The sequence below is a fragment of the Gouania willdenowi genome, chromosome 19 (assembly GCF_900634775.1).
Source record: "Gouania willdenowi chromosome 19, fGouWil2.1, whole genome shotgun sequence".
Lineage (NCBI taxonomy): Eukaryota > Metazoa > Chordata > Actinopteri > Blenniiformes > Gobiesocidae > Gouania > Gouania willdenowi.
In genome coordinates, this window is record NC_041062.1 from 7,415,731 (window position 1) to 7,429,845 (window position 14,115).

General features: G+C 39.0%; 1 protein-coding gene across 1 annotated transcript; it reads right to left on the reverse strand.

The window, feature by feature from the left end:
- Nucleotides 1-1,837: 1,837 nt before the first annotated feature.
- On the reverse strand, nt 1,838-11,400 carry mazb (MYC-associated zinc finger protein b (purine-binding transcription factor)). Its single transcript, XM_028477105.1, has 7 exons — nt 10,373-11,400; nt 10,078-10,228; nt 9,380-9,492; nt 7,130-7,377; nt 5,993-6,056; nt 5,456-5,627; nt 1,838-4,299 (listed from the first exon to the last, which is right to left on the reverse strand). The coding sequence occupies exons 1-7, from the start codon at nt 10,403-10,405 to the stop codon at nt 3,947-3,949; spliced, it is 1,134 nt and encodes a 377-aa protein (XP_028332906.1). The 5' UTR covers nt 10,406-11,400; the 3' UTR covers nt 1,838-3,946.
- Between the last annotated feature and the right edge of the window lie 2,715 nt (nt 11,401-14,115).

Genomic DNA, 14,115 nt, shown 5'->3' on the forward strand with positions numbered 1-14,115 from the left:
CCAAATTACAAAATAACATATCTACTTCATCTACAAAATAACATAATTCATGACTGTGGTAAGCATCATTGATTTTTTTATTAATTTTTTGTACTTTTTGCTCTAACGACCTTTGATACATGCATACTGTTGAGAAATATAAAAATATAAATATAAATACATCCCATTAATATTTTTTTAATGAACCAATGACTAGGATTTTAAAATCTTGTTTTTAGCATAAAATAATCAAAATGCAGTCGAGTATGATAAGGCATTAAGATGTATCAACAAGAGCTGTACAGAACTCTAGAGTAGAGGTATTATTTTTATTTTAAATGAAATAACGAGAGAGAGAGAAAAAAAAAAAACTAAATTAAACTTAATTACTAACTTTATCGATGAAAATAATACATGTGTAACAGATTTTTTTTTTTTTCTTTTTAAAAAACAGGAGAGAAACAACTCTACGAAGTTTAAAGATAACATAAAAACACAAAAGGTTTAAAAAGCACTCCAGTACAAAACCAGGACTGGTACCAGAACTCCATTTATCACCTGACTTTTGACTTTAAAAGCCCTTGTGACACCACAAACCACTCACCATCAGCGTTGGGGTCAATTTATAATTGATCATTAATTACAATTATAATTGTAACTGAAAAAAACCTGTTGCTGTTGTAAACATAAAGGAATTGTAATTGAGTCCAGATAATAGGCATTAAACTGCTACATATATATATATAATATATAAAAATGTATTTCAATTGAATCAAACACAAACCTGGGGAACCATGTTACATTTCTATGGCTTATACATACATAGTTAGTTTTTTAAATGTGTTTCAAATAATGTTTACCTGTTTTACCAATAAAAAAATGTAATCTAGGAGTATACAGACAGAAAAAGGCTCAGACGCTCGCACGCCAAAAATATTAATACAAATTTTCATTGATAAGTATAACAATGTAACCAAGAGATGAGAAACAAATTGCATGATAGATGTTTTTTTAGTGTATTTTACAGCCGACATGCGTCAAAACTGAGATGCTAAAAGAAAGCTAACACAAGAAAATGGTTACATTATATGGGCTTATTTATTAAAAGCTCCTTAATTGTGACTAACTGTAATTGACTTTTAGTAATTGAGAATGTAATTGTAATTGACTTACAGAATAAAACATAACTGTAATTGGAAACATTGGTCACCATAATTTAGTTGTAATTGCACATGGATAATTTAAGACGCAATTGTAATTGACCCCAACCCTCATGATGGACTGAATCAACCAAATACATCCACAAGTGACCATTCGTTACATGACCAAAGATAACGAGTCGTGTTTTAAAACTTTACGTGCTTCACAGAAAGTTGAAATCACAAAATCTAATGCATTAGTTTCACTTGAAACACTAAAGACGATGGCGGTTACAGTCAAATGATGGCCAACCAAAAGTTCAAAAAGTCTCTTGATTCAAACAAATGTAGTTTTACAGATTACTAACTTTGTGAAACTGCTGACAGCTCCACCATTATAAGCATGAGGAGGCGGAGCCAGCGTGTTTTCATGCAAAAAAGGTCATTTTGGGGCAGAAAATTCACCATTTGAGAAGCCCAAGTGTTAATTTGCAGCTTAATCATTTCTTTTTTTTCTTCTTCTAAGAGATCAGACCCTGATGAGGAAGCCTCAGACCAGGGGTGTCAAACTCATTTTAGTCCAGGGGCCAAATACGGACCAGTTTGATCTCAAGTGGGCCACAGATTTTAGGGGAAAACAAGGAATTTCAACATTATTGGGCACTAGTTTGCACTTCTACATATAAATAAAATACAAAAATATGTAAGAAACAGAATATCTAAGCAATAAATGATAGATATCAGTCCCAACAGGAAAATTTCCTAGAATTTGTGACCAATTTCTATTTCATTAAGGGAAATATTATGAAATAATTCAGAATTTTGAGGTTTTTCAACTTTGTAACATTATAAATGACTACAATCACACAATATAATCACTGGGCCAGATTTGGTCCACGGGTCATGAGTTTGACACTAAATCCCAAACCCCAAATTCTGATCTTGACTGAATCCAACTATGACAGCAGTTTAAGGTGCTTGATGCTCCTGAAAAAAACAACTCTCTGTACCTTTAAAGAAATAAAAAATGAAACGAGTACATCCCACGACAACGCATACAGCCACCTATCCTGATCTCTAAACATACTACTAGCACTGACTCTAAAACCTCTTGTTATAGCCGTATATCAAATGCTGATTTTCATTTGACGACAAGCTAGCATGCGAGAGAAGTCCAGAACGCACATACACTCAAACACACTATTCTCCCTCTGATGGGAAAGTGGTCAAACTTACTTCCTTGAAACGCCTCAGTTTGAAATGTTTAATTTATTTGTTTTTTATAAAAAGCTATTTATTCCCTATTCGCTACTTCTTTAATGTGAGCGTTCATATTCCTAAGGAAGTGAGCTGCAAATGGAGGTAATATCAGAGCTGGTGTGAGATATACAGTACTTGATGCACTTGCAGAGGGCAGCCAATGCCAGGGTTGAGGTTTAGGAGCAGGTAGAAGAAAAAGAGCAGGTGGAGAGAGGGGAGAGTAATACAGTAGATGCTTGTGATGCGAACCACAGTTCCATTGGAGTCTTAATGCATCATGGCTGATTGGACGCATCCGTGTTTGTTTTAAGTGTAAGGGTGCATTCACACAGGTTTGGTCCCGGAATCGGTCCGAATGGTGATAATTTTACCACCTTGGTTTGGCTCGAATAGCATTCAGAGCTCAACTTCTGATATGCTCCAAACAGAATCTGGTGCAGTTACATTAAAACGGTCTAGGATCCTTTTGCTCGGATAGTCTGAATCGTTTGGTGTGAACACGCAAACAAAGTCTAGAGCGGATCAAACAGGAGCGTTTGTTTCTAATGGAAGTGTAGAGCGATTAGGAGCACTGTGAACACAACCGCTCTCGGAGCGGATCAAACACAAAGTATTGGCAATAATATAGATTGCACAGCATTGTGGGTAGTCAGAAAGAAGTGGCGACGGCGCAAAACAGGCCTTTAAAACCACAAAAAGCATAACAACTTGTTGCTGCTCCAATCTTGAATGTTGGTGAAGAACAAAGAAAGATGTTTGTGCACACTCTTAAAGCTGCAGTATGTAGAATCGTGAGAAACAACTTGTTTCGAATCCTATCGTATCCTCTGTAGTTAGTTACTGTCCTGTGCAGTGGCAGCCAAATCTTGCCATTGTACTTTACTACCGAGAACGTGAACTCGCATTGACTTTAGTAAGGCAGCCAATAATAATAACACCCCAAAACAGCTCATGGAGCACTCCGTTTGTAGAAACATCTCTGATTGGCTGAAATCCAGCGTCACGCTCCTGGTTTTTTAAAGCTTAAATATAAAGAGAAGAGAAGGTCCAGAGATTTTTTGTCCACTCGGAACACTTTGAATTACAATATATTATATACTCAAAGATGATTGTGGATTTTTGACCAAATGACGGCAAAAAAAAAAAAAACTTACATACTGAAGCTTTAAGCGCTCAGTTTGACCCATAGTTGAGAGCCTCTTCTTCAGGTTTCTGTTTTTCTGCCAAGAGAAGTCTCTAGTCCAGTACTCTAGCTCATGCAACTGTACCAGAGGCTGTTTGAAGCAGATCAGAAGTTTTTCTGTGAACGCAAACCGAGCCAAACCAAGATGATAAAATCATCACCTGTCCTCTACCCGTTACATCCAGGACTAAACTGATGTGAAAACAGCCTATTAACTTGCTGCACAAACAAGTCCTTCTTTTCCTCTCATCAGTCCTTTGCCAACAGTTCTTCCTTCTTTTCTCTGCATGCTCACTAGTGTTCATCCTGTAACTACTGGACAGGACGGCATCTACAAGTACCTCCACCCTTCTCTAACCCTGCCCTGGGCCTGGACGATCCTGGGTTAACTGTGGTTCTGTGGCGCGGCGATGCTGGAGCAGTCCGTCACTAGCAGGTCCACCACCGTGTTACCGGTGACGTAGACGGTGGACGCCGTCACCATGTTGCTCAGGGAGACGGAGCTGCTCGCCGCCACATGGGAGGTGACGGGGCTGGGGACCGCCTGGTTGTTGTTGTTGTTGTTGTGGGTGCCCATGTGGCCCTGGAGCTGGGTGGGCGTCTTGCAGCGGACGCCGCACAGGTGGCAGACGAGCACGCCCCCCGAGGTGGTGCCGCCGAAGCCCCCGGGACTGTCCTTCCACTCCTGACCGTGGTGCTTCTGGGCGTGGACGCGAAGGTAAGTCAGAGTAGTGAAGCCTAAGAGGAAAAAAATAAACACATTTTGGACAATTTCATTCTCCTAACTTTGTGGAAACTCTTGACAAAAATTAAAGTAAAGGATTACAGGTACTCACGTTACAGTGATTAAGTTATTTTTATGAGTACTTGTAATGTTTTGAGTATATTTCTAAATCAGTAATTTTACTTGTACTTAAATACGTTTTAAAACGTGTGTAAAACTCAAGGCCCGGCAGCCAAATCCAGCCCTTTAGAACATCCAATTCGGCCCACAAAAGAAAGTAAAAATGACAGAAAAAACATGAATTATTGTGTAAATTTCCAAATAATTCAGTTGCAGATCTCTCAGCCCTTCTAAATGCACAAATTCAATGAAACGCCACAATATTTGGAGGATGGCAATTTTCCCCATGCTTGACTGCAGTCATTTTAAATCCCAAATTGTTCCAAGAACTCAAATTTACATACTTTATGTATAATTTACAACCTGCAGCCCACTCAAAATCAAACGACTTTGATATTTGCGCCCTGAACCAAAATGAGTTTGACACCCCTGTTTTAAAAGAAGTGAAGTAATTTGTTACATTGCTACACCCAACCATTACTGAGTAAATTATTTTGTTTTAAAATGACCAACGGACATTGTGAAACTACAAAAAAATAAAATAACCACACAACAATTAAATGCACCACATCATAGCCGACCAATAAGATTTAACATAATGCACTGCATCAAAACAGCATTGAATGGAGGTTATTTTCTCAGTTTTAGAGTTTATAAATGTAGCTTTAATTAGAGCCTGATAATTGTTTTATTTTGAGTTGAATATGTGTTATTGTGTTATTTTATTTTAAAAACAATTGAACATTTTGATTTTATACAGATTCCTTTGTGGAAAATAAATTCGGTTCCCAAATGTACAACAAGATTTGGTTTGAGCTACTTTTTACTTGCACTTGAGTATTTTTGTTTGACATACCGATACTTCTATTTGAGTAGGATATATCAGTACTTTTTACACCTCTGCTCTTTGAAGACAACATAAAACTAATACCACTACCAAAATGAACACACTAGAGCCCTTTCCCTTCATGCAGTCTAAGGACTAACTCTATATTTATTCTAGTAATTACTGTGCGGGAAAAACAACAGGGTTCCGTGTTCTTTTCTTACTGCGGTTACAGAGATGGCATGCGTGGTGCTGCGACTGGTTGTGAACCCTCATGTGGTCTGTGATGTAAGCAGCAGACAGCAGCTTCCCACAGATGTGACAGGGCACCTTCTCCTCGTGGCGGATCATGTGAGCACGTAGACGATCCTTAGTGGCAAAGCTGGACTCGCATGTCTGTGGAGACCAGAAGAAAGCGTCAAGACATGAAAACAAAAGTCAACAAAAGGGGAAAAATAATGTAAAATGCTATTTGTGCTGACACCACTGCCTGAATTTGCTAATGCAGCGCAGATACCTTGTGTCTTGTTGTCTAAGGAGGTTTTGCTTCATTTTTTATTTAATGACTGTGTGTATATGTAAAACTGTAGTACTAGTCACTAATCTGATTATAATGCAAGAATGATTCATGAATTTGCACAACAGTACAAGTAAAAATTGGTTGACCAACAAAGTAATATATTGCTGATTTTACTTAAAAAAAGCTAAATAATCTGACAACAGAGCAGAAAAGTGTGGCAGAGTTAAAAAAAACAACATACAGGACATTTGAAGGGTCTCTCCGAGGAGTGCACTTGTCTGACGTGACTGTTGAGATGGTCAGGCCTGAGGAACAAGAGGACAAGAGAGCACTTGAGAAACCTCACATGCACTGTTTAATTTTGTTAACTTACAAGATTTCCTCAACCCTAATTAGAGACAATAACGAGACGATGGCTGTGTTGTAAATGTCACACTAACGTACAACTCATACTAAGTTTGACTCAAAATTAGCATGTAGTGCGTTCACATTAGATAGTATGAAAAAATTGAGTATGCGAAAAATAGTATACCACTACATGGGGACATTTTTTAAGTGTGCATTGTGGGCACGCTAGTCATACTAAACCGCGGTAACCGCCCCATGATGCATTGCGAGCGGAACGTAAAATCATCCTTAGACCTGCTTCAAGCTAAAAATCAAACATCCCCTTTTCAAAATAAAAGCATCTCTTCTTGTCTTCCATTAGTTTTTTTTAACACGTTTGTAAATCGGGCTCGATTTCTGAAAATCTCTGAAATGTCGGCACAAAATGTGTATACGTCAGTTTTATGGATCAAATGAGCACAAGTTGATATTCTACTTGGTCACTTTCTCATTTAAAATGTTTTAAGAACTTTCAAAGGTGGAGAATCAACGGAGATATTTAACCTGAGTGTGCTTCAGGTAATCATACTTATAGTATATAGCAGACAGTATTTACACTGAGTGTACAGTACGGAGTGTGACAGACTATGACTAATAAAAAAATTTTTTTAAAAACGTGAAGAAAAACCATATCAAAATATATTGTATTGATATTTTCCTCAACTAACAAAACTAAACCATAATTTTGTCAATCGGTACTAAATCCAATCAGAACTCATGTGATCATTAAATCTGTCAAACATTAATACCATCCAATATCAAGTTGGTCAATGGTAATTGAATCAACTATATCTGTAAAAGATTTAGTCGACTAAAGTCTTGATGTCATTTAGTTGACTAAAACTAGACTACAACTGAAATAGTCCTGTTGACTACATTTGGAGTAAAACTAAGTTGCATTTTAGTCAAAAGACTATGACTAAAACTATATTAAAATGCATTTAGTTCAAATTAAAACTGCTTACATGTCAATACAAAGACACTTCCTCACCTGGAGAAGGCTTTCCCACAGTGTTGGCAGATGTAGGGCTTCTCCACGCCGCCCTGATGAGAGCGCACGTGGTGGCTCATGCGGTCCTTCCTCTTGAAGCGCTGCTGGCAGATGGGGCAGGAGAACGGCTTCTCGTCCGAGTGCGACAGCCGGTGGCGGTTGAGGTGGTAAACGTCTCTGAAGGCCTTTCCACACGTTTCACAGGCGTGGTTCTTCCTCACCGGGTTGGGGTTTGGGTTGGAGGGTCGCTATGGAAACGGAGCACACAAACATAAACATACTCCAGAGTTTAGATTTTAAAATATGTGCAACAACAACAGACATCATGCAACATGAATTTGCATTTGATGATTCAGGATGGGTTCTGAACAGGGTTGGGGTCAATTATAACTGTAACTGCGTAATTAATTACAACTGTGACATCATCAATTGTAATTGAAAAAACATGTTGCTGTAATAAATAATCGTAAATGAGTTCAGATAATTTACTTTGTAATTGGCAATAGCATTCTATAAAAACTGTCATTTTCAATTTAATTAAACGCAAAACTTGGGAACCAACCATGTTACAGTTCTACGGCTTACACATACGTAGTTAACAATTATTAAAATACTAAGTTTCCCGTCAGTTCTCGAGGATAATTTTACCATTTAAAAAAAATTGAATTCTAGGGGTATACTGACAAAAAAAAGGCTAAGATACTCACTCTAAAAATATTAATACCAATGTTTTTATTGATTAGGACGCCTAACAAAGTAACTCAGAGATTGGATGATAAATAATATTTTAGTGTATTTTACAGATGATTTAAGGCATGGGTCAAACTGACCGTTACCATAAGAGATGCTAACAAAAAGCTAACACGAGGAAGGTTACGTTTTATGGAGTGATTTATTAAAGGCACAGTAATTGTTATTAAACTTGAGTAATTCAGAACTCATTGTTTTTATTAAAAAAAAATAATTCTGCAACTCAACAGCCAAGCGTTTTATTAAACGATTATCTTTTAGTTCTGATGAACGTGCATATAAAAAAAGGCATGTTACAGAAGGTAGATTTACTCTACCTAAAGCAAACACAAATAAAATGAAGAGATTTAGATTTTAAGACAACGGGAAAAAATGCATTAACAAAACAGCTCGAAGTGTCTAATGATGTATAATCAAAGCTACGGAATACATTAATTAGGGTAAATTTGATTAGTTTTATGTGATCTATAAATGCATATTAATAAATAACTGTAATCCATTATTATTATAACTGTAAATGTATATTGCTCAATAAACAATCATTTGACGTTAAAAGCCACATGTTGGAGGAACTGTTGAGTGGAACTAGTTCTGACTGTATGAATGTTGTTTTTGTTTTGTAAATTGTTTAGGTTGTTTGTGTTGCTTTGTTGTGTGATATGTTACATGTAATTGTGTACCGCACTAACGAAACAACTGTATTGGGTGTAGCCAAAGGTATATATCCAAATAAAAAGAAAGAAATAACAGTTGTAATTGACTTTCAGGGGGAAAATAATGTTAATTTCATTGTAATTGGTCAACGTAACTGTAATTGGAGACATCATTGTAATCTTAAAATGAAACTGACCCCAACCCTGGTTCTAATCATGCAGACACACACGCACACACACACAGATGTTAGAGGACAATAGTTCCTCCAAAGTAAACTTCTGATCTGTTTAAAACTCTTTTCCTTTCAGAGAACATGCAGGGGAGCCTCGGGGTCTTCTAGTGCCAAACTCTCGAATGCACTTTATCGTCTCCCTGAACTGATTGCTGTTCAAGGATTTTTTTAATCAATGTATATTTCTCACACAGAGCATTAACTCTGTGTGGCTGGGCACCTTTAGAAACAACATGCTCAAAGGTTTTGGGGTTGATGACAGCCGTCTCCACAAGGCCCTGACCCACCTGTACTGTCGTCCCTGTGGCCATGACGACAGCAGCAGGAGGCGGAGCATGAGGGTTAACACTAGCCATTACGATGGGCATGGCAACCCCTTCGCCATCCTGACCACACAGGGGAGCCTGCTGAGCGCCCAACAGCACGCCGGTAGGGGTGAGAGTGGCTGGCGAGGCGAGCTGCAGCAGGGAGATAGGCACCATGGGCCCCATGGGCCCCTCCACCCTCCCTCCAACCCCCACCGCCTGCTCCGACAGGGCTGCCCCCACCACCTGGACAGTGGTAGCCTCCTTGGCTCCCTCCGCCTGCTCTCTGGCCCTGTCCTTCATGCGTACCCCAGTGTGGACCGACTGGTGCCGCCGCAGGTTGTAGTTGTTCTTGAACTGCTTGTTGCAGATGGCGCAGATGTGCTGCACACGCGTTGGTCGAGGCTCCGACTTCACGGGAACTGAAGGAAGCAAGAACACACAGGAAAAGCTCTTTAAAAGTTATTACTATTATTAACACAATACTAATAATTCATGTTTATGTCAATAAAAAAGCAAGTAAACATGAAAGGAAACAGCAAAGTGATCAGCAGATGCCTCTGACACAGACTGGCAGTTGCCAGTCAAAAATGACAAAAAAAATATACAAAACAGCAGCAAGAAAACATTAAATTATAAGAGATGTCCAGAAAAAAAAAGTAGTAGGCTTAAAAAAAGGTAGAAGGCTAAAACTTGCGGCAAGTTGCCACCGCTGCACGCCGATGATGCGCGACACCATTTGAAATCAAATTATCGTGATTTATATCGTATATATCGCCATTTTGAGAGTTTTGGTCCATATCGCCCAGCCCTACCAATAAAAGTTTCAGCCAAAAATCATGCTTTGTTGCCAAATTATTAAAGCAAATATCAAAGTTTTCAATGCAGTCTGTGTGGGGTTTGCATGTTCTCCCTGATTGTACGATGGTTATTTTGTTTTTTTCTACACAGATTCCTGTTTTTTATTTTTAGTTTTAAACTGTTTCTCCTCCCATGAGGCCCCTCACCAGGCATGGGTTCCTCCTTGAGGGCGGTGGTGTCCACAGTGGAAGGAGGCTGAGCAGAGTGCTCCGTGGGTGGGGTCTGTGGAGAGTTTGTGTGCACTGTCATGAGCTCTGATTGGAGGCTCCCCTCCACTTGGTTTTGGGTGGGAGTACTCTGGAGGAGCAAAAAGGAGAAGGAAGAGGCCATCAGCATCAAAAAGTAAACACAAGTCAAAGCATTATCTTATGGATGGTAGATGTTGGGAGGACTGTGGTGTGAATGCAGCAGAGTAAGGCCCTGCAGTGCCTTCCTTCCTACCTGGAAGAGGAAATTGCTCCAAGCAGCATCCATTTTGCGCCACAGTGGTGGAGATTATGAAGTCAGCTGGTGGTTGGGAAGGCGCAGAGCAGTGTTGGCATGGCTCTGGACCGAGGCTCACACATGCAGCAGCAATAGCAGCAGCAGTAGCAGCAGAGCTCACACACTCCTCCTCCGGTGTGTCCCCGTGAAGAAAAGAAGCGTCCGCAGTGAGCCGTTCTCTCTCATGGAGGCAGACTGGTGCCGTCCATTAAAAAGGCCCGGGCCCAGAGCAGCAACACTAAATCAACCGCTCGTCTTTCACTTTTGGACTCTAACTTTCCCCAATCTCTGCACTCCAGCTCACATTCACAGCACTTAACTCCTCCAACTAGCAAAGAAACAGAAAAAATAAACACCGCATATCTAAAGATGGCACTTCGGCAACAAACAATATCCAATCTACGTGGAAATCAATGCGTTTTAACGCCAGAGTAAAAAATATGGGTTATAACACACGCCTCTGGCAGCACAGCAGCTCATGCTTTGATTTTAGTGTATTTAATCTATGTGTCCGATTTCGCCCCGATAGGCCATTCGGGTGTTAGTCGAAGCCTCGATGTTGATTCAAGCCGTGACCCCGGTGAGCGGCGCTGTCGCCCGGCCGCAGCCTTCCGCTCCACCTCGGCCGCTCAGCTGCGAGGATGTCATCTTTCTTTTTTTATCGGCCGCGCTCCCTCCTCCCTCCCTGTCTCTTTCTTCCTTTTCTTTTTTAATTCCTCTTTCTTCTCCCCCTCCTCTCCTTTTCTCGCACAGCTATGTCCCACTTGCTCTTAAAGGGAAGGCCTCTTTCCCCTCCTCTCCCTCATTTCCGCTTCGGCCTTTCGTCCCTTCCTTCTCTTTTTTATTCCGCCGACGCAAAACTTGATCCCGTGTATTCTTCCTCCTCCTCTTTCTCCTCCTTTTCCACTTGTTCCTCCTCTTCCTCAGTCCACAGCGGGTCGCGTTGACGAGTTCCGCAGCTGCAGAAAAACCGTATAAAAACAGCCTGAGCGTCTCTCCATTAACAGAGGCGCGTTAAAGGGATGGTGACACAGCCTGCGATAATAATGATGATGTCAGACACGCAGCTCCGATTACTCACACAAAGAACGGGAATTAAAAAAATAAAAACGGGATTTACTGTCAACAACACATGTCCGCCTGGAGGAGAAAGCCATTAATATTTAAATATTTTAAGGTACAACCTTTACATTTTACATCTTTAGGTGGACTGACTGAAAATTACAGAAGCGTAGAGCTTGATGTTATATTGTTTGTACAATATAATATCACGTTTGTACAATATACTATATTGTTCGTACAATTCAAGTATTTAGTCTGTACAATATACTATCATGTTTGTACAATATAAGTATTTTGTTTGTACAATATACTATCATTTTTGTACAGTATAATTATATTGTTCGTACGATATGAGCATTTTGCTTGGACAACATAATATCATGTTTGTACAAAATAATTTGATTTGATATTATTATGTTATAATAACAGTATCGGCTTATAGAAGCCTGCATCTAAAATCTGTGATACAAGCAGTCATTTTATTGGATTTATTGGGATTATCTTTCAGTGTCTTCAAAAAAACAAAACAAAAAAACGTTTTAATTAATTTCTTGCAATTGTAGAATATTCTTAGTTTAGGGTTAAAATGTATGTCACCCATTGGTTAATAAAAAAATACAGCTTTTTTCATACCTAATGTGTGACTATTAAGCCTTCCCTAAAATTCCACACTACAAAATAAGCAATAAAAAAATGTATGATTTGTGCCGATATCGTACCGGATCGTCATCGGTATTGTACAAAAAAAAAAAAAAAAACTCATAAGGACACATGAAAGTGATCAGCAGAAGCCTCTGAAGAAGACTGGCAGTTAACAGACGAAACATGTCAAGAGATCAAAGTAAACTTCAATGAAAAAAAGTTGTCTGAATAAATGAAACCGTAACATATCATGAATAAAGTTTCTCATTACGTGCATGGACACATTGGTTCAAAATACATGCAAATAACTCTAAATCATGACAAGTCGGTGTGTTAATATCATTTTATTGGCTTTTTTTAAAATTACTTTTTAAAGCACCCCCATTTTTTCTCTAATACAAGTGTTGAGACCCTACTTCCTTCCCCTCGTCAAGCTCGAATGTACTTGATTTGAGTATTTAATTAGAATTTAAAAACACAGTGTGTTTCATCCATCATCACTCATCCAGGCAGAGACTCTCTGCACCTCCAACACTTTGACCCATGGATCTAAAAACACAAGCACACACTAAACACCGCCTCGAACTCTCCAGTCTTAAGTTTATATAATGAATTTATGCATGCACTGAGATTCCAACCGAGCATTTAAGTAGTAGGTTATAGAGGGAATTGTCTTTAGCTGGTGTTTCTGAGTCATACAAACAACAGGGTGATCATCTTTTCTAACCCCTTTTAAGTTAAATTATTAATAATAATATTAACAATTATATCAATGAAAACAACATCAACTAAAATGAAGAAAAAAAAACGCCCAGTTAGTTTATGTTTCCTTCAAGTAAACAGATGCCTCAGAAGCATCTCTTCAGTAAACACTGTGTTTGTTTGTTAGTTTTTGGTGTTTATGAACGGGCTGCTGCTTTCACTGCTGCTGTTTGGCCACCAGCAGCTCGGTCTAAGCCCGTCCATTCACCTTCTAACGTTTGATTTGATTGCACACAGCAACAGCATTCAGCACCTAGAACATCAACTATAAGTCACAAACTAAAAAAACATTAAAAAAAGAGCAAATAAATTGAACAAAAAAAACAAAAAATAGTGTTTACATTCCTGTGGCCAAATTTTTCTCTCCAAAAAAACAAACTTTGTCCTTATGTTTTTTCCAGAGAGAGTCCAGCAGAGGAGGTCAGACTTCACATGGACAGTCACCATCAGTGTCACTTTTGTTCTCTTTTCTTACAAAAAAAAGTGGCAATATTACTATACTGTACCGCTCGACACACACACACACACACATAAATCTTTAACAATTATTAATAATCGCTTATCAATTATCATAAGGGGCCTGTACTACGAAGCTGGATAGGCATATCTGGGATATCTCTCCGTTAGCAGGTTATACATAACCAAACATTCTCCGTCAGTGAGCCCCTGTACGACGAAGCAGGATATAAAGACGTTCCCTTAAACCAGTTGATTTCAGCCTGGCTACGTGTGCGTTCTGGTGAAATAGGTGGAGATTGCGGCTTCAGACCAATCACAATCATGGAGTAACTGTGTAGAGCAACTTACGTCACAATTGAGGAATAATTCTTCCAAAATATGAAGAATTAAAATAAAACAAAATCAGACCAAAAACAACAACGTTGCTGCAGAAAAAGCAGGAAGGAAGGAATACAGGAATTGATGAGTGTTAATGCTTAAATTAGTGAGATTATACAATCTTAATTCATCGGAGAATAAGTATTTTTACTGTCAGTCAGTTGACATTGCCAACCTAACAGCATTTGTCATTTTAGTCCAGAGATCTTTAGTGTTTTAATAGTGTTCATATTATTCATATTCCACATATTCGGACTCGGGGGAACCAGGGCTTTCTGTTGATACCACTTCCTGCCTGATCTGAGCTCTTTTTAAAACCGATGGGAGCAACAATATCCCTTGCTTCTACACTCCTTCTACCATTGATGGGAAAAGCAAGATTTCCGAGTGTGTGAAAA

Bases quoted from the DNA above. Each gene is read 5' to 3' on its own strand.
- mazb (XM_028477105.1), bottom strand. From the start codon at position 10,405: ATGGATGCTGCTTGGAGCAATTTCCTCTTCCAG. The intron at 7,378-9,379 runs GTACGCATGAAG...CCGTTTCCATAG, and splicing joins ACCAGTCGGTCCACACTGGG to CGACCCTCCAACCCAAACCC. The intron at 4,300-5,455 runs GTAAGAAAAGAA...TTTTCCTCTTAG, and splicing joins ATGCCATCTCTGTAACCGCA to GCTTCACTACTCTGACTTAC.